The following is a 20502-nucleotide window of genomic DNA, read 5'->3' on the forward strand; positions in this document are numbered from 1 at the left end:
GATGTCCACTAGTGTTCGCGCATTTTTGGGGTAACGTCTATTACTCCACAACGCACAAACATAAAAAATTAATTCTTTGACAGTTTGATAGCCTGACATCGAAAGTACAATATCTGCTAGTTTTTTTTTTTTCAAAACTCGACGTGTTAAGTCCGGCGGAGAGTTACCGCGCATAAAAGTGCATTTTCCCTAGAGTTCGCGCACCTTGTCACACCATGTCACACGTCTGCCGCAATGCCTTTTCACACTGCAGTGCCCGCAACCATTCGTACAGTGTGTTGCGAAGCCATGCGCTGTGTACTTACTTAGAGGCTATGGCACACGAAACAATCTGTATGAAGCGGCAGAAGCATGCATTTTATGCTATTGAACTGATTATGTGACCGTAAGATATGTAGTATTATATCTCGACTCTTGACTTAGAGACTTAGAGTAACTAATATGAATAATACTTAAGGTGGACTCGGTTGAGCTTATGCAGGCATATGATAATTGTAAAAAGAATGATGGGATAGTGTGTATTGCTAGGTGCATGATATAAATTATGCTGGGGAGAGAATAGTGATGCTGGTGTCCATGGGGAAGTAAAGTATGTGCAACGCCAGAATAAACAGTCGAGGGGGGGATCAGACATTGACAGCGCAGGAACATGATGCGGATTAGTGGATGAGGATGACACTGGTAAGCCCGTCGAACGTTGCAACTCGTTGAGTCGACGACGGATTGCAGGACGCTCAACCTGAAGTGACTCTGCTGGTGCAGCGTTTTCATCAATCACACTTGCATGTATGCATTTCTGCCCACGAGGGAGACGGCCATAAAGGCCAGTGAATTTTGGATCATCCTTCAGCTGTGGGTGGCCATCAAGCTGCGCTTGAATCAAGGAAACACGTTCAGGATTGTTTCGATTTGGACTTGACCATGCAGCTGTTGGGGTGGGCTCGGACTTCAATTTGGCATTGGTGTTTTTGTGCCGCATTCCGGCATTGCGGAGTTTCGATTTACAGAGTCTCGATGTAACGCTTTGGATAGATTGTCACGTCTGAGGCATATTTCTTTCATTGCAGATGATCCTGACAAGCATGTGGCCCCAGAGAAATTTGTTTTAGTATTCTCTCATCGTGTATAACCATCATACCGCATCCCAGAATTTTATGTGGTGATCTGACCTTTAGAGCGAGCCTTCTATGCACAAAACTAGCCTCCAGCACCAATAAGTTGGCCACGGGACGAGATCTACTTCGATTTTCTTCAAAAAAAAACATGACACTGTGTATTGTGTTGGGGGGAACCTAAATGCAACATACATAAGGATTCCGTGCAGAATTGCGTGTGCTAGAGTCAATGCGCGAACTCTGGGGACACACGGACTCGTGGGACTATCTAGTATAGCATAAGTATACCCTACGACAACTCTGGTCTACTACAATACTAGTATCCGCTGATCAGACATAATTCCAATCGACAGCGCACCGAACTCCAAGCACGGACCATGCTGGTCCTTCCCCGCTTGCCGCACATGCATTCATTCTCGTTTCACTACAATTTTTCGCGGAATCAAGCTCTCCTTCCAGTCAGTTACTACGCCTGACTGAGTCATCATGTCCCAGCTCATTAATGTTACTAGATTGGGTTCTTTGTTCTCTGGGTCTCATCAGAAATTCTGGTTGACCACAAGTCTGGAACTCCTGTGGATGTCCACATTCAGCTCGCCTTCACTGAAGCTATAAAATTGTTCATTGCATTGGGTTTATACTCCGTGAGACGAAGATACTTCCGCCCCGATTGGTCCCCTTCATTTGATGCTTCCAGACATAACAACGAAGATCAACCGTTGAACAATATAAATCTCTCACTCGAGGACAGTCATGAGTCTTTTATCTCCAGGAACATTCGACTTAGCGAGCTTGCGCAAATATATCCTCGGTTAAGGCCTACCTGGTCGAGTCTTAGCGCGCGATCGAGTCTCTCTATTCTTGTTATTTCCGCGCTGTACTCGCTACGGGCCTATGCGGTATGTCCGGCCCTTTTTCATCTCAGGGAGATTTCAACTACTCTCGTGCATATTTCTCATAGATTTCTAAAAGCAGAGAACACATTGATCCACTAGCGCAACACCTTGTAATCCCCGCGGCGAGTCTCTGTTCGCTATTTGTGCTGCGTGCATTCTTTTGCAGAACGTATGCTCCACAACTGTGGCATGCTGCTCTTCTACAGGTACGCAATCCCAGGAATTTGGTTAGATAGAAATCTTCCTGAGCACTAATAAGACTTAGTTTTGTGGCTTATTCATCGTTCGGGTAAAGCAACTCCTGCCAGCAGTTGAACCTTCTCTGATTTTATTCAGAGTGATCTTATTGGCCCCTCGAGCGACTTGCCATACCTTTCGTTGCTTGCGTCTGCGCTCATCATCTCGTTTTCGGACACCCTGGTCGACGTTGTAAGTCATAGAATCTCACACTTGAACAACGGTTCAAAGTAGAGCCGGCTGTGCACACAGATATACAAATCACGCAATTCATCATCTTTCGATGTCATCAATCTGCTCATCTTCGCATTCGGTTGTCTTTCCAATTTATCGCTCTATATTTTCAGCGTGACGTTTCTTGGCACCAAAAGTCATGTTTTGGGGTGGCGCGCGGACCCGATTGCACTTGCTCTATCATGTTTATCGGATGCCGGTCGAGACGTATCTGCCCTCTATGTCATTTACTGTGAGTATGATGCGTTTCATGTGTGTCTCGTGCTTAGGCCATTACAGATTACAACGTCATTTTGGGAAGCACTGTGACCGCACTCGCCTCAACGGTCGTTCTTTTTCTCCTGACTGCAGGTTTCCTCAATCAACCGGGTGTATTCATCGGGTGCCTTCTCGCATTAACAACAGCGGGCATCTATATCTCCAGTATAAGACGGACCGCGGAGGAAGATGTCGGGTCCGAATGCATGACACGGGTAGGCCAATGCCTCATATGACCCATTCTTGAGCTCATACAAAACGCCTAGCCCCGCTACCCGGTGGCATTTACAGTGGTATTAATTGGATTTCTGCTTTACGTGTCATTTGCAATAACGCATGAGAGTGTGTGGAGGTCGCGCACCCTGAAATTGCAATGGGGATTCCCCCCAGAGTCCAATCCAAGCATTTGTCACCGGCGACCTTTACCGCCTCATTCGCATAGGCAGACGCTGGAAAATTACGGTCGCTTCGACAACGTATTACTAGTAGTATTCTTCAGCCACGCGCGTTACGGCGCTAATCTAGATTACCACCGAGAAGTGTATTCTGATTACTTTCCAAATGTGAGTGCTGCGCGATCAAGTCTTTTGGAGAGGTTCACATCGTGGATACTAGATTCTCTACATTGGACCTTCCTCTCGCGAGGATGCAGGCTTTGATCATTCCTACGACGTACTCGTGGACTCGTACCATTCTGACGAGGACCTAAGGGATCCATTATTTTATAAGATGGCAGGACGTGTGGGTACTCCGAGGCTTTCAATCCACGTGCTGCGTTGCTCATCAGTCACATATGGTGCCATAGATGGCTCATCATATGTTGTTCACCGCTCTCCAGGAGCATGACTGTTATGATGGCTACCTATGGGTGCCGTTCGACACTCTGCTAAATATTCCACGGTTGGAGAAGTTCAATCAGGAATTCTTTTGGTACCACTCTCCGTGGGCTTTGCCAGTCTTTAACCCCGCACAGTCGAATTCAACGCATAGCCTTGACCTCAGCCTGCATGCGCCCCCTGCCAACGTATCACCGGATCCATCCGTCAATCTCACGGAGACCTGGAGGGGATGGGGACCAGACTGGTGGTACGTGGTAATCTGATAAGCTCTCATTATTTCTGATCATCTGTTGGCAGGTGGGGGTAAGTCGATTCACAGCGTGTTCCCTTATGCTTATCTGATGTGTATCGCACATCTATAGTGATCCGCATGTGGGAGTCGAAGTCTGCATGAAGGCATTCCAGAAGGTGCCCCTGCACTTGAGAGAACGCCTTGCCGCATTCACCAATGGAGACACACGCCTTATCGGAGGCTCTGTAGATACGATGTACATCCCGGGGCGGCACCGTCAGCTCTTCATGGAGGTATTAGGCCTGTTCCTCGAAACGACCTGCTTCCTTGAGATCGCAGCGCCTACAACGCTGCACCTAGTCGCGCCTCTTCACGAGCCGATTCTCTTTGTGGATCATGTGAGGCTTGGCGTTCTTTGAGTTTCTGCAGTACGTGTGTACTGACTGATTGTGGGGATCACAGTGGTGGATATATCAACCGCCGTTCAATGCGTCTTTTGTGAGGCAGAAGTGGGAGGAAGGATATGAGGTGGATTCGTTTCATACTTTCCACTGGGGCGAGCGCGACGGAGATGACGTGTGGAGGGCGAACTACGCGAACGTTGCGGACGTCCGTGTACTGCTGAGAGACTCGGCGGAGAGACAGCGGATTCCCTTCCCTGTTAGGTGAGGCTTTGTCGAGTCGTCAGACTCATACTAACAGTGACACAGAAACGAGACGCTGGCTGGATGAATTGGGGGCCCCCTGCTCATTACACACTCCTTACACAACGCTAGCAAGGACCAGACTAGTTTTGCCAGCTTGGGAGGTCGAAAGCTCTTCTGATACTCGTACATTGTAAGCGCCAACCATAGTGATACAGAACAGAGCAAATACAATATAAATACATCTATATGCTGTGAGCGATAGGTATGAGACCATATCCATAAACGGCCACTAAGGGCGTCATTCCAGATGCACCATCACGATTCACGACACATGCAGACGATCGTGCAAATCCCAGGACAACTCTTGAAAATCACCTGCAGTAAAATTGTTGCAGCTTGAAATGACCACTGTCGTCAGCGTAGCATCTGGCGTTGCATGGTCTGTATGGCGGACACGTGCACTCAAGGCCTTCACCAGCGCATCCCCTGACAGCTGCTGACAGCTGTACATCTTGAGAACAGAAAGCTGGGGTAGCCGCACGTTCATCTGCACCCCGTCCTGCTCCTGCTCATCTCCAACAGCAAAAGGCATGAACAGTGTAACCACCGAATCCGACATATCGGACCCGACGATGGAGAACTGTTTTAGCTCCGGCAACTTATCAAAGACCCAGCGGAAGTCTTTGGTGCGCATATCTGACAAGTCCATGTCCAGAATCTCGAGCGGAGGGCGTGAGCGTGATAAAAGTTTGCGGAGACCCATGCCGGTGTGAAGGTCGCTATGCGGGGATTGGGAGAAGTCGTGGGACTCATCCTCGCTATCGCCTTCTTCGGGGACGTGGTATGGCTCTAGCGGGAAGTCTACGTTAATGTGACGCAGATGGAGCTCTCGCAATGCAGGGAGGTAGAGGTGTGAGAGGATACTGCGTTGATTGCAGATTTCGTCGAGGAGCAGTGTATGTAATCGCGGAAGGGAGACGGCAGTGGGTAGTGTGACAAGAGTGCCTTCGTCGTTGGATAAACCGTGAAAGTATAAGTGCTCCAAGTTGGGGCAATGGTCGAGAAAACGAAGGAGGTCTGACGATCGAACGGAGTGTTCAAACGCAGACTCCGAAATATCGAGAGATGTGAATAACAAAGGGTTGACCATATCTGCGTGGGGCAGTTTGGTCGTTGCCACTTTCATAGATATGTGACGGTACGCCACGCTTCCGCAGGAGAAAAAGATAATATCGTCTTCATCATCCCCTGCAACGTCCTCGAAGGGCGTCTTGAGAAGTATATCGAGATGATGTAATATGCGACGAGGTGTGGATAGGGTGAGGTCTGATAAGGATGTCTCGATGGTTTTACCATCATACGTGATAGTGCAGCGCACCCAACGGGCGAGATGTGGGAGGAAACATGACATGATGGGTAACAGTCGCTCAAAATCCGACAGCTTGACAACTACATTGAACGGAAGGGGTGACGAGCGAGCGACCCATAGCTCTGCCTGGGTACGAATAGAGGACATGGAGCGCCTTGAATCTAATACAACAATGATCTGCCATATGCAGGGCGACGAAATGATCAATTCTCTCCACAAACGGCAGACTTTGGATAGTGTGAGGGGGATGTGCCAGTCACCTGTAAGGCTACAAGTTGAAAATATTTCGATGAGTAGTTCTGGGGGTAAAGAAGAAAAAGCAATAAAACTAGGAACTTTGCTAGTAGGACGTGTGGATATGATCATGGTGCTCAGAGTGATGTTGGCTGCACAGGTCTGAGAAAGCGCCCGAGATAATACGCCTTTTACATAAGCATGACGAAAAGGTCGAAGTCGTGGTAGCCGATGCAGTCGCATGTAAAACCTGCCCAGTCCGAGATTAGCTCAAATATCTTGACTGCGCAAGTGCCAGACGTGCGGAGAAAGGTTGGAATTGCGAGCGACACGCCTTATTAATGATCATCTTCTGCGATGAAAATAAAAACACCGATGGCAAATCATGTCGTTGGATAACGAGCGACTCAAATTTCTGTCAAAGTTGTGACCAGGTCGAGTCCAGCCGACCGTGCGCGTAATTCGTGGGTGTTTTAGGGTGTCTCTCATCGTAAACGTTTCGATCGAAGCACTTGCAACGTTGACCTGGCTGGGAAGAGCAGATTTGCTGACTCATCTCAAAACTGCACAGCGGTGGCTGAATTTGAACTCAGTGCTGAACTCTAATTCACAGAGTCGTACACAAGACGCCACTCGTCGCGCGAAACGTTCCGGGTTACTTTCCTCGATATCTTTCACGGTCGTACTTCCAACTAATCCAACATGCCAGGAGTAAGAGATATAAGGTATGTCATTAAATTATCTCAAAACCAACTAAGATTTGATCGTGAACACCATCGTTGCAGCGCCGAGGCTTTCATTACTGCATACGCTTCCCATCTCAAGCGGTCGGGTAAGCTTGAGGTCCCTACATGGGTCGACCTCGTCAAAACAGGGTCATTCAAGGAGCTCGCACCTTATGACCCAGACTGGTACTACGTCCGTGCAGGTGCGTCGCGTTCGGTACCCTTGATTAGAGAACAATCTTAAAGACCCATCGCAATCAGCTGCTGTTGCACGACACATCTACCTCCGCAAAGACGTCGGTATCGGCGCATTGACAAAACTCCACGGTGGCCGCAACAGACGCGGCAACCGCCCATCACACCACGCCGACTCCTCCTGCCTCCGTCCAAAGAAAAGTCTGCCAATCGCTGGAGAAGATTGGTGTCTTGGAGCAGACTGACAACGGTGGACGACGGATAAGCCAAGACGGTCAGCGTGATTTGGACCGTATCGCAACTGCTGTTGTTGAGGCTGCCAAGGAGGAGGAGGATGAAGACGAAGAGGGCGAAGAGGAAGAGGAGGAGGAAGAGGAGGAGTAAACTCATATCCACCGCCACTTGCTAATCCCACTTTGTCGCATGCTCCGCGCGTGGTCACCATGGATATTATGACGATACGGTATGATGCATGCATATCTTTAAAAATATGGCACTTCCCTGCTTTCTCTACCATCTAACTCTGTTCTGTTGATATCCGTGGTAGCTTACCACCAAGTGAGTGTTGTTGTTTCACCGTGTTTTGTGCAATCGTATTTCGAGGTTGTTGAGCGCTGATGATCATTCATATATTACACTGAGTACAGGTTAAGCGCGTCCGTTTTCTTTGTCGAATTTCAGATGAAAACTTGATCTACATGTCACCACATGACCATTCCTACTGTACCGATCTATGTGCTTGCCTGTCCCACTTTCGAAGTTCAAGGACTACATGATCATGATCATAACCTCCCACCGAATGATCATCACGAAGTCCTGCAATCGTGACATTGTTCAACAAACAGTCCGCGCACCTTCATTTCCCAGTGAATTGATTAACACTTCCTAACTCCCTCGTGGATTAGAGATGGGGTATGTTAAGCACGCAAGGGCTACAGTCAGCCCAGGCCAACTCACCCACGATTATCGCTTGTTTCTTATTTTTCTTTTCTTTCTGAGTAGATCACCAAGCACGATCAGACACGTTTGCATCTGATGACCCTCTCCCGCCAGATCTTCATTCTGGGTAATGTGCTCTGAGAAGACATTACCCACAGTGAGAATCTGGATGGAGGAATGCAATTGACCGCTCGCACCCCTTGTCATTTGTTGCATGGCTGGCATTTGAAAACGACCGCCAGCAACCAATCGAATATCACAATATTCAGGCAAAGGCACAATCTTTGTCGACCGTGCGACACTTCTGACCAGCGCACCAGCGCCCTCCATGTGCTGGCCCACTTCTCAAGCAAATGCTCTGAACCCGACGAGTTGCAAGACCGGACGGGGCTATCATTCATCTCAGGCATCACCGTGCCACGCACTATATATCTTCATCGTGACTCACTTATTCGTGAGTTGTAATCAACGTATGCGTCCTGATGAAGACGAACGACTACATTGCGAATCATTTGTGATTGAATCCTGGATAAAGGCCATTGCGAAAAGAGCAATTTCAAAAGTTGTAGTACTACATTTGCTATTGGTTTAGTATTCAATGGTTCGTATTAGAACGCACGACTCCTCGTCAATCTGAAGCGTTTCGTAGGGCGACTATCGCTCTCACTAACCTGCGTACAACTCTCGCTCTCACTAAGCTGTGTGTAACTCCTCGTCAAGCGTTTGGCAGGGTAACTGTCGCCCTCACTGACCTGCGACTCCTCGACCAGGAAATCATTTTCATCGTCAGCAGTGTGATATTCAGAGCCAGACGCTGACCCGTCAACGGAAGCAATCGACAGAATAAGATCCTTAGTATCTGTGGCAGAGGGTTGACTTGCTTTGTGGACTGCTCTAGAAGCTAAGGATGGTGGTGGCTGTGTTATTTCAACAGACACTTGGATGGGACGACGAGGTGTAGGTAAAGCAGGAGGCAGAACAACACGGGGAAGACCCTTTCGGTCGATGCGACCATTAGCGAATACCCGCCGCCCGCGAGAGTGTACTGAGCGAGGTGGGGGGGCCTCTCCGATGATAACAGGATCATTGGATGTGGTGAGGCGTGTGCGGGCAGCACCACTCGTCACTTCTTGTATGGTAAGAGTGCCTGTCTTGAGGGCGTTGATGAGACTATGACGGTGGTGAACGGTCATATCGCAAATGCCTTTGGAACGAGATAGTGTAGGTCGCTTCTCGCCAGGCACCAAAGTCTCGTCAGGGTAGTTGACGAGGACATATCCAAGGCGGGCTAGCTCCTTGGGCAGGGTCATCCAGGGGAAGCCAGTGTGAGTGGGTGCATGGAGAGTGCCGCCAAGAGATGCTGAAATGATTTTAAGATTAACGCAAATGTGCAGCGACAAAACTTACCGACAAGCGCCGTTATGCCACCCTTGATACATGGAATCGCATCTAGGGTCTTCCATCTGTCTCCGGCCTGGTACCTTTCGGTAGCCTCACTAACTTCAACTTCCTCTGTCGACACTGCCGCATCCACGAGCTAGATGCAGGTCAGCAGAATCCGAATATCAAAATTAACTGGATGACTTACGGTGCGAGTAATGATAAAAGAGTGAGAGTCTGTCACCATAGCGGCATCGACGAGGTGCGTTGACCTTGATGTGGTCGTGGTCATTGTGTAAGAGGCAACGTACGGTGTCAGATAACAATCGATCGATAACGAGCAAACCATACCATAGAAAACTCTGGAAGGTCAATAATTACAGTAAGTTCGAAGAAGTTTTCAATGCTGAATTTCGAAGAGGCGAGGGATGGCGCCGAGGAGCTAACTTACCAGGAACAGTAGCTGTGACCCAAGGTATTGGATACCTCTGTTGGACTCCCGCCTCGAGCAAGCCTCGAGGCTTCTGCCAGCTTACCAACTTGCCAAGCGAGTCTGTCGCGATATATTGCAATTGTGAACGGTTACACTCACTCACCGCTCAAGTATCAGTCAGAGACAACTTCCCTACGGTCCTCCGAGTCAGAGTGTGCTCGATATATGTTAAATTTAACATTTTACGGTGCCACTCGCCTTTTCTGTCTTAAGGAAAACTTCCTTTGAAAAGGCCTCGGAGGTGTTTTGTACAGATATCAGCTCGTCGGAGACCGCGCTTGGTTCGAACAATTTTAATTCCTGTCTCTATTGGAAGGCAAATACACAAGTTCTGCTTTCCAAACGCATGTCGATTCTGATGGTGAAGTTCAGTATGTTTTCGATGTGGTCAATGTGAGGAAGGAGACGAAATTATGATATTATAGATGAAATAAAATGGAGTAGCTCACTCGATGGGTCTTCCAGGACTTGGCAGCACTTGCCCCCACATAAGGCAGTCATAATAGAAGCCGGGACTTACATGTAAGTCTAATCAGAGGCTCGTTACACCAATGATTAGAGACCGGGGAGTTACAATAGTCGCACACAAGAGGATGAGTCACAGGTTGACCCGCAGTCATGTTCACAACAGAACGCCTAGTCTTGCGTGGATTTCAAGACAGTGACCTGGATGATCTCCTCGCGCTCCGGAACGACGCTCGTGTTATGCGAGGAGTGATCCCATCACGCCGCGACCAACGAAATACAAAGCGTCACTCAAAACTCTCGCGGAGAATTCAACCATCTGGTTCACCATAGTCCTGAAGGAAACAGGGGAATTCATGGGGCAATGCAGTATCAAGGTGACAGAGCCTGTGAAAAACCGGGATGGATTATTCGGCATAGGGATGCTTCCAAAGTTTTGGGGAAAGGGATATGGGACAGAGGCGACGAAGTTCATTGTAGACCATGCATTTAGAGTGCTGGGAGTTCAACGCGTCTCGTTAAATGTCTTGGAGGGAAATGAAGCTGCCATAGCAGTTTACAAAAAATGTAAGGCAATTGATGCAATACTGCGGAATGAAAACTAATGACTTGAGCAGCGGATTCAAGGAAGAGGGTAGGAAGCGACGAGCAAATTGGCACGATGGACATTGGGAGGATGGTTTGAGTATGGGTGTTTTAGATGAAGAGTGGGCTAAGAGGTATTGGAGGAAATGAATACATACGCAGAACAACTCCCTTACAAGACTTATCGTATGTAGTATATTAGCTACGAGGATTATAGGGTACGGACGATAAGTCATCCAACTGTTATTAACCTATGTTAAAAATCAAGTAGGATGCGTAGGGTTATTAACAAGCATGTTATTAACATGTTATTAACAGTCACGTGACCTAAAATTTGAAAATTTCGCTACAGCTACTACCAAAATTCGTCCCACTCGTTGTCCATGCCTTCTAGGTCAGCATCATCCTCCGTAGCATCACCTTGAGTGCTACACAGGCCGTTGATAGGACTTTCCTCGTGTTCATCAGACAAGGCCTTGGTGACAATTAGTGCGTGAAGGTTTGCATCTGCTTCAATGTCGAAGGCTGAATCCTCCGCCGGTTTAGCCGCTAGTGTCTCATCGAGCCAAGTGCCTTCTTCGTCTTCAAGGATTTCTTCCTGCTCATCTGTGCCCACAGATAGATAGCTGCCAGTGGTTTCGTGGCTTCGACGAGCAGCTGATTGTTTGGGTGAGGAAATGATGGAGTCAAGATCGCAGAATGAAATGTCTGGATGCTGTCGTTCAACCATTTTCTAAGGGGCATGAGTTATCAATACAGGCCACTGAATAAGACACTGACCTTTGGATCATACATATGCCATTGTCGAATCTGAGTCATGTCCACCAACGTCCGGACATGTTGACGGTTCCTGGCTGGTGTATTCATCCTCGTGAATACCGACATTGTTCGTTCCTCGGGCACAGATGAGGGCTTTATTGAATAAATTTTTTCTGCGATACACTGGAGATAAAGCTTGAGTTATGAGTAGTCAGGACTGGCTGAAACTCACAGCAAGTATGGAGCCTTCAGGTATCTTCGTCAAGTGAGTCCAGTATGAGAGGACGTCCTGACCAGCATCCATCATTGTGTCAAAAGGGTATTGTCCTTTCACATAGCGCTCGAACTGGCGAACGAAAGCTTCACGAACATCAGCAGCTGTTTGTCCTTTGAGTGTGGGGTTGTGCTGGGACTCATTAGGTTGATGTTTGGTGAGGAAGGCTTCCGCCTGTCGCCAGTTGCTTTGGACGTCCAAGAGAGTATAGGCTTGGTGCCAAAACGTCAGAATCCAGAATGGAAAAGGTTGTTCGATGTCGGCATGGGCATAGATAATAGACCGGCTACCACCCGATATTGCATGTTGCACCCCTTCTAGGAGCTTGTGCAGAACCGCAAGCTGGGGAAGCGGCTGCGTGCGGAGATAATCGAGATATAAGCTGTCCTCAGGTGGGGAGTCAGTGCTAAAGTATTTGCACAATGGCGGAGCAGTGGTAATTGAAGCTGACGGGAGTGAGAATTGAAGGAATGACGAGACAGACAGATTCTTGTCTGGGAGAATAATAGATTGCACTGATACAGGAATAATGAGAATATCATCTGAGGCTTTTGTGTCGACGATGTCAGCCATTTCGAGTGCTCGACTGGTGCAAGAGGGAGGGAAAACAAGTTGAAAACTTCATTGCGAGACACTCGAGTCCCATGTCAGACAACAGCTTGCTTCTCTGCAAGATTTGCGTTGCAAACTTCTAAGTCAATGATCTGCGAGGAACAGCAGAAGGTCGGAAGGCGACTCACAAAGACTATGGGGGTCAATAGACTTATTAGCACCATGTCACCCCCCCACGGCCGTGTGCCTGTTATTAACATGTTAATAACATGTTAATAACACACCTTTCTTAGCAGTGTTATTAACAACCCACTTTTCGTCCGTACCCTAGAGGATTAGGAGCGGACGGGTAGGAAGGGGAGGATATGCAATAGGTTGGAACCAACCCGGTTACCCTACTTGCACGTGACTTATTATGCTAGTCAAGTCTCGACATCAGACAAATACTCCTTCCCTTCAACTTCAAGCTTGTACTTGCCACAAGTACTAGTAGTACTCCAATGTTGCTAGATAAACCATCCATATTTTGTGCTAATCTTGACAGTTGACCCCGTTTCCGATTTGTAACCAATCAGATCCTACTTACCAGGTTGTTGATTGAGTTTGACACGGTTACCCTCATACCTATCACCCACTGGCCGCCAAACTATGACCGCCTCTTAAATCTCACTCGGCACACGACAAAGGATCCGCTTCAACAGGCTGAGTTCATGAACAATTTTCTCTTTATACACAAACTCTTTCATTTCACCCAGCTAGTAAATCAGAATCATCTGACGGAACCTCCGATATCTAGTATCATATTAATGATCGAACACGACCGACTCGGGCTATCAGTTACCGCCCCATGGCGGTCGCGAGAAACGAAGCTGGATCGCGAGTGGTTGTCCAATCTTGAACGTTTGAACCCATATCTGACAGAAGGAACGGCTGTCTCCATTCATCTAAGGTCTGCATAGAGGAGACTGATATCTGACACTTCGACGGTCATTGAAATTGCACCACGAGGGTGGAAATGTGCGTCTGTTAAAAAGAGAGCACTGCGGAGCGGAAATGTAGGTGAGCATTTATTTCCACTTTCTCCTGTGTTACGCCTCAGCTATCTCATTAATGTAAGGAGTTTCATACCTGTGTCATTGGAGCACTCTCCTATGCAGCCAACATTCTGTTTTATTGTTCTCGTTCTACGGCACATGGGGACGGCAGCGTCTTGACTGCCGATTTTCAGCCGATCAAATTCGATCAAATTCGAGCACAGGGATCATTTGCGACTCTACTTCATGGTGCAAACGACGATCGACGGAAGATCTCTTGATGTCCACGCAAGTGTGTTACTTCAGTTTGTATTTTCTCCCGCAAATCTATTGTGGTTTTGCGGCTAGTGCATGGGCCGGCAACCTACGTGCATTCGACCAATTAATAGTAGGTATATGCTTATCATTTACCCACATGAGCTGTTAAACTCTATCTCCTCGCCATCTGACCGGAATCCCCAGATTTCTAAAATACAGTGCCCAGTCACTTGAGATCTATTCATATGCTGTTCGCCTTCATCTATCCTGCCAATTGCAGAGCCGAGGAACGGTTACATCCATTATTCATTTCCAGGATGGTTGACCAGGTTTTCAGGGCACAAAAGCGAGCCCTCTTCCCCCTACCGTGCGCCACCTCAGATTTATTTGAAAGCCTGTCTGACAGATTACATATCACCTTGTACAACCAATCCATTTCTTCTTCCTCGCCCTCGTGGTTGCTTTGACAGGATCTTTGTCTGTCAGTGCAGTACCAGCTGTGTTCGCCCTTGGCTCGCAATGCTCTGACAATGGTCAGTTTTGCATGACCGGTAGCGACTGCTGCTCTGGATATTGTTTGGTAAATATTAGTTTGATTTTCACCCGAGGTCAACCCCTTGACTCACCCTTTGCGCCTTGTAACAAGTAATTCATCGGAAGACCTAGTGTTTTCTGGCCAGCTATATTGAGGAAAGAGTGACTCAGTCGTAAGCCATGTCCCTGCCTTGGTGATGTTGTTCATGACACAATTCTTTATCGGTTGATTGCTGGGTCATTATAGGCAATGCCCGGGGAACATTTAAAGACTCAAATTGATATTGGCAATGACATGGCATGAAAAGGTCAGCCCCTGGTGGTCCAAGTCATGAGCAAAAGCCTCGGGTGATCGACCTATACTTGTACAAGCAGCCTGCGCATGTGCCGGCGCCGCAGGCCATGAAAATCGTACACACAGCATGATGTGTAGATAGATATACAAGTACTCTAGTAACTTATTGGATAGATCAAGCTTGATAGCACTACTGAGTTTCGAAAATGTCTAGTCCTGTACTCGATATCACATACGACCATGTCTACACCACCATCGTACCCCATCTTTCCTATACAAACACCAGATTATCTACTTTCCTTCCAATTTTCATCGTGGTATCCAACATTTTCCTCCATCAGCACCAAAAGTACCATCATCCGTCCCTTGGACCAAGCATTCAAGGAATACCTCGACTCAGACGGTATTTTCGTACCAGAAGGCTCGGAAAATGCGTCGGTTGACTAGATTCACCGTTTTTCTCAACTGTACTCACTTTCGACCCATCCAGTCCAGCAGAAAGTTCTCTTTCAGATGAAGAGGATGACACCGATGATGCTGCTATCGGGAGATCCTTCTCCTTCCCCGATCTAGACGAGCGGATAAGACAAGCGATCAAAGAATACGGCGCCGTCTTTCCAAAGCTCAATTTCTCTTCACCAAAGGTCAGCCTCTTCCATCGATGTCAATCACCGTTCACATCGAACAGCATCCTCTTTGTGACAGGACGCATCATGGGTACTACCACCATCCTCGCCTCTCAAATGTACGGCTCCGTCAGACGTCTACATCCTGTTGAAATCATCGGACTTCGTGTCGCATGACCTGAGTATCGACACGGTCTTCGAGGGTTGTCAATGCGATCCTTCGAATCCACCCTTGTATGAACTCGAGCTTGTCTTGCGGAAATGGTATCCTATAGATAGGAGCCGCGAGTTCCGATGCTTCGTTCGCGAAGGCCGTCTCATAGGTGCGTTTCCATTTTCCTATCCTGTTCGGGCAAGACGACGAAGATCACGCGCATGCAGGAATATCACAACGCGATACGAATTTCTACGATTTCATGAACGAGCCCCGAACACAGCAAAAGATCGTCGAGGCGCTTCAGCGCCTTTGGGAGGAGAATATCAAGTCCAAATGGCATGGACAACAAGACTGTACGTGATAACGTTCCCTTGCCGTAGTTCCTGCCTCATCTCCCGCTCGAAGACATCTTCGATGTGTTGATGACGCGTGATCTGTCTCGGGGACACGTCCTGGACTTCAACCCATATGCAACCCGAACGGATCCCCTCTTATTCACGTACGAAGAGCTGTTGTCAGTCCTTACACAGGGATTGAGTTCGCCTGAACTTCGTATCATCGACTCGCCTTTACATCCGGCTGCAGCACGCAATGCACCAGCTCACCAACATAACATGCTCCCAATTGAAGCCCTCGCACTGAGTAGTGGGCGAGGCATTGACGAGTTCTCAGATTTGTGGCAGAAAGAGATTCAACACTCCATCAATGATGGCGATTGACCTGTTAGACGTGGGCGGAAAGATTATTCATTTTGTTGTCCCATTAGAATTATGATATGCAAGATCATAGGACTCTAATAATAGTCACCCAAACCTTCCCTGCCTCAAAGCCGTGAAGACATCTATGTTACGGATCATAATGTAGGGAATAGCCAAGCTGGAATCTACAGGTATCTCCATGACAGCAGGATTGCGCATCTAGATTTTGTCAACCTCAATACCAGAGTCACTAGCGCTACCATCCGTGAACGCAGGGCGAGTGGCGGCGAGACCGGAGGCATTCTTGTAGAAAACGATGTTGCCCTCATCCTCAACGAACTAAAAGGGTGTCTCAGAATATGCACTAAACCGCAATAGAATATACTGACCCTGCACTGCTTGAAAACCCTGTAGACTTCCTTCCATCCACCGGGAGCACCCTCGAGCTTAAGACCTGCTTGCTCGAGGCGCTTGCGAAGAGCGGCAGAGGCTTCCCAAGCGTTGTAGTGAGGGATCTTGCTGGAGACGTGATGAAGGACGTGGGTCTCAGAGATACCGTTGGTAGCATGAGCACCAATCCAACCCATGATCGAGCCACAGTCGCCGAGGAGGTTGCGGTCTAAAGTAGACAGGGCACCACGAGGGAAAGTGAACTCAGAGGCACGGTAGTGGGGGAGGATGGGGTCCGTATGTTGGAGGAACGTGATGAGGACGAGCCAGTGGTTGACCCACAGGTAAGGCACTAGGTAGATACGGAACACGGTCCAGAACCCATATGTATAGATGGAGCCAGCAACGCCAGCGAGCCAGAACACGATACCAATGTCAGACAGAATGATGGACTCGCGCTGGTGAGGTGCGAATATCACAGCATCAGGGTTGAAGTCTAGATGGATACTAAGCTAGTGTCTTTGTTTCAACACGCCCAATACTCACGGTTGGTACCACTAGGGTACCGCTTCTGACCAGATGCATTGCGGAGAAGGTATGCAGGCCAGCCGCCAAGCTAAAAACACTATCAGCCAAAAACAGGCAAATATCATTCCATTTGCCTAACCAGGTAGGTAGCAGCGCCAAGCGTTGCGCCGATGGGAGAGTCACCTATCGCCTCCCGGAGCTCCTTCATCACTTCCACCGAAACGCTCGAACCAAGGATATCCTCCTTCGTCGGGTCGAATGCAGGCAAACCAAGTTGCGAACGTGTCTTCGGGACAAAGACCTGATCCTGGGTCATATGGCCAGTGGAAGCATGGTGTTTCGCATGGCTAATCCTCCACGAATGGTATGGTACGCCAAGCCTAATAAAGGTGTTCGTGAGTCACGTGCCCTTGTGGCGATAAAAATTTAGCCTCGCGTACGCAGAATGGAGGACCCAGCCAACACTGTTGTTGATGAACTTGGACTCAGAAAATGCTTGGTGTCCACACTCGTGAGCAATAACCCAAAGGCCAGTCGCAAAGAGACCCGTCCAGAAGGTGTACATCCCCCAAAGAGAGAATCGTGCAACGGGATAGAGCACAGGGTGAGGGAGGGAAATGTACGTTGGGGAGATGAAGGTATCTAGATAGGTTGCGGCCTTGTAGATACCTGAGATCACTGCTACGTCCCACGCACTAATCAAACGCATCAGAACCAACTTTCTTGGGAGAGCAGCAACCTACATGTATAGTGACGACCGTAATGCTGAACGCTTGAAGCAGTGGGCACTGAAAAAATGATAGTAATAAGCGTCTGACCTCGGATTGTTTCTAGAGACGCGTCGAGCTTACGGGATGGCACTTAACAGGTCCTTGATCGTGAGGTCGGGTATAACGAAGACATTCTGCTTTATGGTCGTGACGCCTTCCTTCTCTGAGTAGGCTGACATGCTTGGGTCGTTGTAGCGAACTCTTGTCTAATCCAAACCTCTATGAAAAAGGAAGAGAAGAAAGGAAAGTAAGCGAATAAATTGTTTGTCGAAACTATTTATTGGGGAAACAAATTTATGTCCTCGGTGTTAACCGAGACCACACGTGTCTCAAGCATTCGACATGTCGGTTCTTCCAAGTTTACTCCAAAGTGGCAAACAAACTACCCGTACCATCACGGGGATCGTAGTAGGCACGCTACGTAGGTGCGTTCAAGGCAGTTTTAAGACTCGTTCATGAAATCGTATTGATACATTATAATATGGGAGTAGGAGCAAAGTGCTATATATATATCCCCTGACAAGATCCAAGACCTGGGTGTGAGATTTCAGCTATCAAGGCGAGGCACGACAGTCCACAAGAGCAGTTCGACCTCACTAATCAGAGGGACCTGGCAAGTACTCCCTTCTAGCTCTCTAATGTAACGCCTGAAGCCTCGCAGCTAATCCCTCCAAAAATGCGAACCCATCCTTCGTGATAGTTCTGCCACTGCTCTTGTTGGTCACAGCACCAAAGTCAGCCACGAGATTTGCAAGCACTCGATTATTCGATGCAGTTCCCACTTCTCGGCGAAGCCTCGCAACTACGCCTAATTTCACGTGTGCTGGTTGGGGCACACGACTGTCCTCTTGAGTCGTACTTCGCAAAGTCCGAAGCGGGTGCACGAATATCGAGGGATCTGCTAGCTGTTTGTACAATGCATCCAGAAAGGCGAAGCCCTCTTTGGTGAGCGTTTTTGAGCCGAGTTGCAGGAATTTCGTGAACTCTTGCACGGCGACTGCAAGGGCAGCGTTATCTGTTGAATCAAGCACCGAGAGCTTGAGTTTCTGCAGCTGACTGGCTTTCTTCGTCCGCACGGGGGTGCGAGGTGGAAGGAGTTGGGCATTTGGCTTCGCTCTACTATCATCGGAGCTGTCGCTGACGGATATGATTTCAGCAGGCTTTTTGGCATCGCCTGTTCGCGCAGCGGCGGGAACATTAGTTTGGTCCCCAAGTATTGGACGAGGCGGGTTGAGCTGGAGCTTAGCCAAGTCATTCAGGACGTTCTCCATCTCTGCCGCGTCAATCGTGGGCCGTGTAGGAGCAGGCCGCACGACTTGAGGCTGAACCCGAGAAATTTGAATAAACATGAACTCAGGCGTAATGAAAATCCTCGTACCTTGGGAGCTGGCGGTGGTGGCCAGATAAAGCGCTCGATATCAGTGAACCCATTGTCCTGTGCGAGCGCTCTGAACTCGTCCTTCCATTGGTCGTAATCAGGACAGTCATAGAACTTCAGCCGTCGACAATACCGCAGGAACTCTTCAAATTCAGAGGGTATTCCCTTGCACAACTCTTCAGGGCGAGCGTTCTTTTTAGCGCGCTTGATGCGATCATGTGCTGAGTCGGTTTTCGGAACTCCGTTCCGTGTCCATGAGAGTCCTCCAGGCGTAAGGAGATGTATAAACATCAGCGCCGCGGCCTCAAGATCATCTCGCCGAGAAGGTACTGCGACAATTTCATAGGCAACCGAAACACATAAATAAACCTGGGATACTGACCCTTGCCTTTGCAATGCACATTGACCGACGTAAACCAGTAGTTGCCCAAGAAATCTCTCTTCTGTTTTGAGTCTGGAATATGCCGCCGCGTGTAGGGATCGATATAGCGTTTGGAAAAACCGAAGTCGATCATGTAGATGGTTTCTTGTTCGGGTGTCAATCCGATGGCGCAATTCCCAAGCTGTATATCGCGATGCAGAACTTCGCGATTGTGCATGATCTGCAAGCGTGCGATCTGCGCATTCGATCGATGTCAAGGTTCTGCTATCGATCTGAAGCCAGCGAGCAAACTCACTACCTGGATCGCAATGGAACATACACTGCGAAGGTCCATCCTCTGGTGCCCACATTGCAAATGTTGGCGGTAGATACTGTCCAGACTCTTTCCGAGGAGACTTATAACCAGATAATGCCACCTTCCCTCGATACCGCTCGCCCACAACCGGGGCATGCCTTCTCCTCCTTGCAGTAGAGGATATATGGCCTGCTCATAGCGATTTGTTGGACACTCGTGGTCAACATCTTGCACTTTAAGTGCAACGAAGGTGCCATCGTAAACATGGTATGCCTTGAAGATAGAGCCTGGGGACGATATGGTCCAGGTGAGGAATAGTGTTAAGTGGGCTCAGTACGTACCTGAATAACCTGATCCAAGCCGGTCTTGTAGCCAGTAATTGCCCATTCTGCGAGGAATATGCTCTGAGGTGTGTGCCATTATGCTGACCACTGATCCTAAGTTACAGACGTGCTATTGGTAATGGCAGGGTTGAAGTAACCAACAGCGAAATATGGCCTGACGATGTCTCTGTGGCAGGATATGTGGCGGGTGCTGGAGGAGTGCAAGATTGTCAGGACGATAGGTTGGTGACTGCCAGATTCAAGTTAAAACAGGTGGTTGACGCGCCAATGCCCGGAACGCGTCAGTCACGTGCCAGTTGAAATGCATAGACCGAATAAAGAACACCCCTGTCCCTCTTGGGCTAGACTCAATAAGAGTGCGACGAACACTGGTGGCTTTCCCCAT

General features: G+C 48.5%; 9 protein-coding genes across 9 annotated transcripts; 4 read left to right on the top strand and 5 right to left on the bottom strand.

Moving 5' to 3' along the window:
* Window positions 1-1419: 1419 nt before the first annotated feature.
* EDB91DRAFT_1126805 (uncharacterized protein) lies at window positions 1420-4696 on the top strand. The gene is made up of 13 exons (XM_041318453.1): window positions 1420-1573; window positions 1628-2014; window positions 2077-2217; window positions 2277-2300; window positions 2348-2440; window positions 2501-2714; window positions 2762-2955; window positions 3007-3303; window positions 3356-3481; window positions 3546-3826; window positions 3877-3882; window positions 3942-4209; window positions 4274-4696. Exons 1-13 carry the CDS (start codon window positions 1493-1495, stop codon window positions 4478-4480), a joined length of 2319 nt encoding a protein of 772 aa, XP_041178397.1. The 5' UTR covers window positions 1420-1492; the 3' UTR covers window positions 4481-4696.
* Window positions 4697-6656, bottom strand: EDB91DRAFT_1126809 (uncharacterized protein). The gene has a single exon (XM_041318454.1). The coding sequence runs from the start codon at window positions 6302-6304 to the stop codon at window positions 4781-4783; it is 1524 nt and encodes a 507-aa protein (XP_041178398.1). The 5' UTR covers window positions 6305-6656; the 3' UTR covers window positions 4697-4780.
* EDB91DRAFT_1126811 (uncharacterized protein) lies at window positions 6657-7833 on the top strand. Its single transcript, XM_041318455.1, has 5 exons — window positions 6657-6786; window positions 6847-6989; window positions 7048-7170; window positions 7253-7539; window positions 7629-7833. The coding sequence occupies exons 1-4, from the start codon at window positions 6764-6766 to the stop codon at window positions 7363-7365; spliced, it is 402 nt and encodes a 133-aa protein (XP_041178399.1). The 5' UTR covers window positions 6657-6763; the 3' UTR covers window positions 7366-7539; window positions 7629-7833.
* A 695-nt stretch (window positions 7834-8528) lies between these two features.
* On the bottom strand, window positions 8529-9592 carry EDB91DRAFT_1247408 (uncharacterized protein; the record flags this gene model as incomplete). The annotated part of the gene is made up of 3 exons (XM_041322807.1): window positions 8529-9280; window positions 9328-9457; window positions 9509-9592. 3 exons carry the CDS (start codon window positions 9590-9592, stop codon window positions 8529-8531), a joined length of 966 nt encoding a protein of 321 aa, XP_041178400.1.
* A 533-nt stretch (window positions 9593-10125) lies between these two features.
* EDB91DRAFT_1126815 (acyl-CoA N-acyltransferase) lies at window positions 10126-11142 on the top strand. Its single transcript, XM_041318456.1, has 3 exons — window positions 10126-10148; window positions 10314-10835; window positions 10876-11142. Exons 2-3 carry the CDS (start codon window positions 10615-10617, stop codon window positions 10991-10993), a joined length of 339 nt encoding a protein of 112 aa, XP_041178401.1. The 5' UTR covers window positions 10126-10148; window positions 10314-10614; the 3' UTR covers window positions 10994-11142.
* Window positions 11143-11198: 56 nt separating this feature from the next.
* On the bottom strand, window positions 11199-12449 carry EDB91DRAFT_1247409 (uncharacterized protein; the record flags this gene model as incomplete). The annotated part of the gene is made up of 3 exons (XM_041322808.1): window positions 11199-11576; window positions 11624-11785; window positions 11835-12449. 3 exons carry the CDS (start codon window positions 12447-12449, stop codon window positions 11199-11201), a joined length of 1155 nt encoding a protein of 384 aa, XP_041178402.1.
* Window positions 12450-14789: 2340 nt separating this feature from the next.
* On the top strand, window positions 14790-16051 carry EDB91DRAFT_1247410 (D123-domain-containing protein; the record flags this gene model as incomplete). The annotated part of the gene is made up of 5 exons (XM_041322809.1): window positions 14790-14983; window positions 15040-15193; window positions 15255-15498; window positions 15557-15685; window positions 15738-16051. 5 exons carry the CDS (start codon window positions 14790-14792, stop codon window positions 16049-16051), a joined length of 1035 nt encoding a protein of 344 aa, XP_041178403.1.
* Window positions 16052-16075: 24 nt separating this feature from the next.
* EDB91DRAFT_1126846 (fatty acid desaturase-domain-containing protein) lies at window positions 16076-18000 on the bottom strand. Its single transcript, XM_041318457.1, has 7 exons — window positions 17800-18000; window positions 17692-17736; window positions 17389-17643; window positions 17088-17328; window positions 16967-17036; window positions 16420-16916; window positions 16076-16369 (listed from the first exon to the last, which is right to left on the bottom strand). Exons 1-7 carry the CDS (start codon window positions 17895-17897, stop codon window positions 16250-16252), a joined length of 1326 nt encoding a protein of 441 aa, XP_041178404.1. The 5' UTR covers window positions 17898-18000; the 3' UTR covers window positions 16076-16249.
* Window positions 18001-18031: 31 nt separating this feature from the next.
* EDB91DRAFT_241418 (kinase-like domain-containing protein) lies at window positions 18032-20446 on the bottom strand. Its single transcript, XM_041326576.1, has 5 exons — window positions 20115-20446; window positions 19774-20060; window positions 19479-19713; window positions 19097-19425; window positions 18032-19040 (listed from the first exon to the last, which is right to left on the bottom strand). The coding sequence occupies exons 1-5, from the start codon at window positions 20191-20193 to the stop codon at window positions 18354-18356; spliced, it is 1617 nt and encodes a 538-aa protein (XP_041178405.1). The 5' UTR covers window positions 20194-20446; the 3' UTR covers window positions 18032-18353.
* Between the last annotated feature and the right edge of the window lie 56 nt (window positions 20447-20502).

This window comes from Suillus paluster (genome assembly GCF_016628075.1).
Source record: "Suillus paluster strain FC165 chromosome Unknown EDB91scaffold_19, whole genome shotgun sequence".
Taxonomy (NCBI): domain Eukaryota; kingdom Fungi; phylum Basidiomycota; class Agaricomycetes; order Boletales; family Suillaceae; genus Suillus; species Suillus paluster.

Bases quoted from the DNA above. Each gene is read 5' to 3' on its own strand.
- EDB91DRAFT_1126805 (XM_041318453.1), top strand. From the start codon at position 1,493: ATGCTGGTCCTTCCCCGCTTGCCGCACATGCATTCATTCTCGTTTCAC. The intron at 2,441-2,500 runs GTAAGTCATAGA...CTGTGCACACAG, and splicing joins CGGACACCCTGGTCGACGTT to ATATACAAATCACGCAATTC. The intron at 3,304-3,355 runs GTGAGTGCTGCG...CGTGGATACTAG, and splicing joins ATTCTGATTACTTTCCAAAT to ATTCTCTACATTGGACCTTC.
- EDB91DRAFT_1126809 (XM_041318454.1), bottom strand. From the start codon at position 6,304: ATGCGACTGCATCGGCTACCACGACTTCGACCTTTTCGTCATGCTTAT.
- EDB91DRAFT_1126811 (XM_041318455.1), top strand. From the start codon at position 6,764: ATGCCAGGAGTAAGAGATATAAG. The intron at 6,787-6,846 runs GTATGTCATTAA...CCATCGTTGCAG, and splicing joins CCAGGAGTAAGAGATATAAG to CGCCGAGGCTTTCATTACTG. The intron at 6,990-7,047 runs GTGCGTCGCGTT...CATCGCAATCAG, and splicing joins CTGGTACTACGTCCGTGCAG to CTGCTGTTGCACGACACATC.
- EDB91DRAFT_1126815 (XM_041318456.1), top strand. From the start codon at position 10,615: ATGGGGCAATGCAGTATCAAGGTGACAGAGCCTGTGAAAAACCGGGAT. The intron at 10,836-10,875 runs TGATGCAATACT...TGACTTGAGCAG, and splicing joins TACAAAAAATGTAAGGCAAT to CGGATTCAAGGAAGAGGGTA.
- EDB91DRAFT_1126846 (XM_041318457.1), bottom strand. From the start codon at position 17,897: ATGTCAGCCTACTCAGAGAAGGAAGGCGTCACGACCATAAAGCAGAAT. The intron at 17,737-17,799 runs GTAAGCTCGACG...TCATTTTTTCAG, and splicing joins GACCTGTTAAGTGCCATCCC to TGCCCACTGCTTCAAGCGTT. The intron at 17,329-17,388 runs GTACGCGAGGCT...CACCTTTATTAG, and splicing joins GGCTGGGTCCTCCATTCTGC to GCTTGGCGTACCATACCATT.
- EDB91DRAFT_241418 (XM_041326576.1), bottom strand. From the start codon at position 20,193: ATGGCACACACCTCAGAGCATATTCCTCGCAGAATGGGCAATTACTGG. The intron at 20,061-20,114 runs GTACGTACTGAG...TATCGTCCCCAG, and splicing joins GCTTGGATCAGGTTATTCAG to GCTCTATCTTCAAGGCATAC. The intron at 19,426-19,478 runs GTCAGTATCCCA...AAATTGTCGCAG, and splicing joins TGTGCATTGCAAAGGCAAGG to TACCTTCTCGGCGAGATGAT.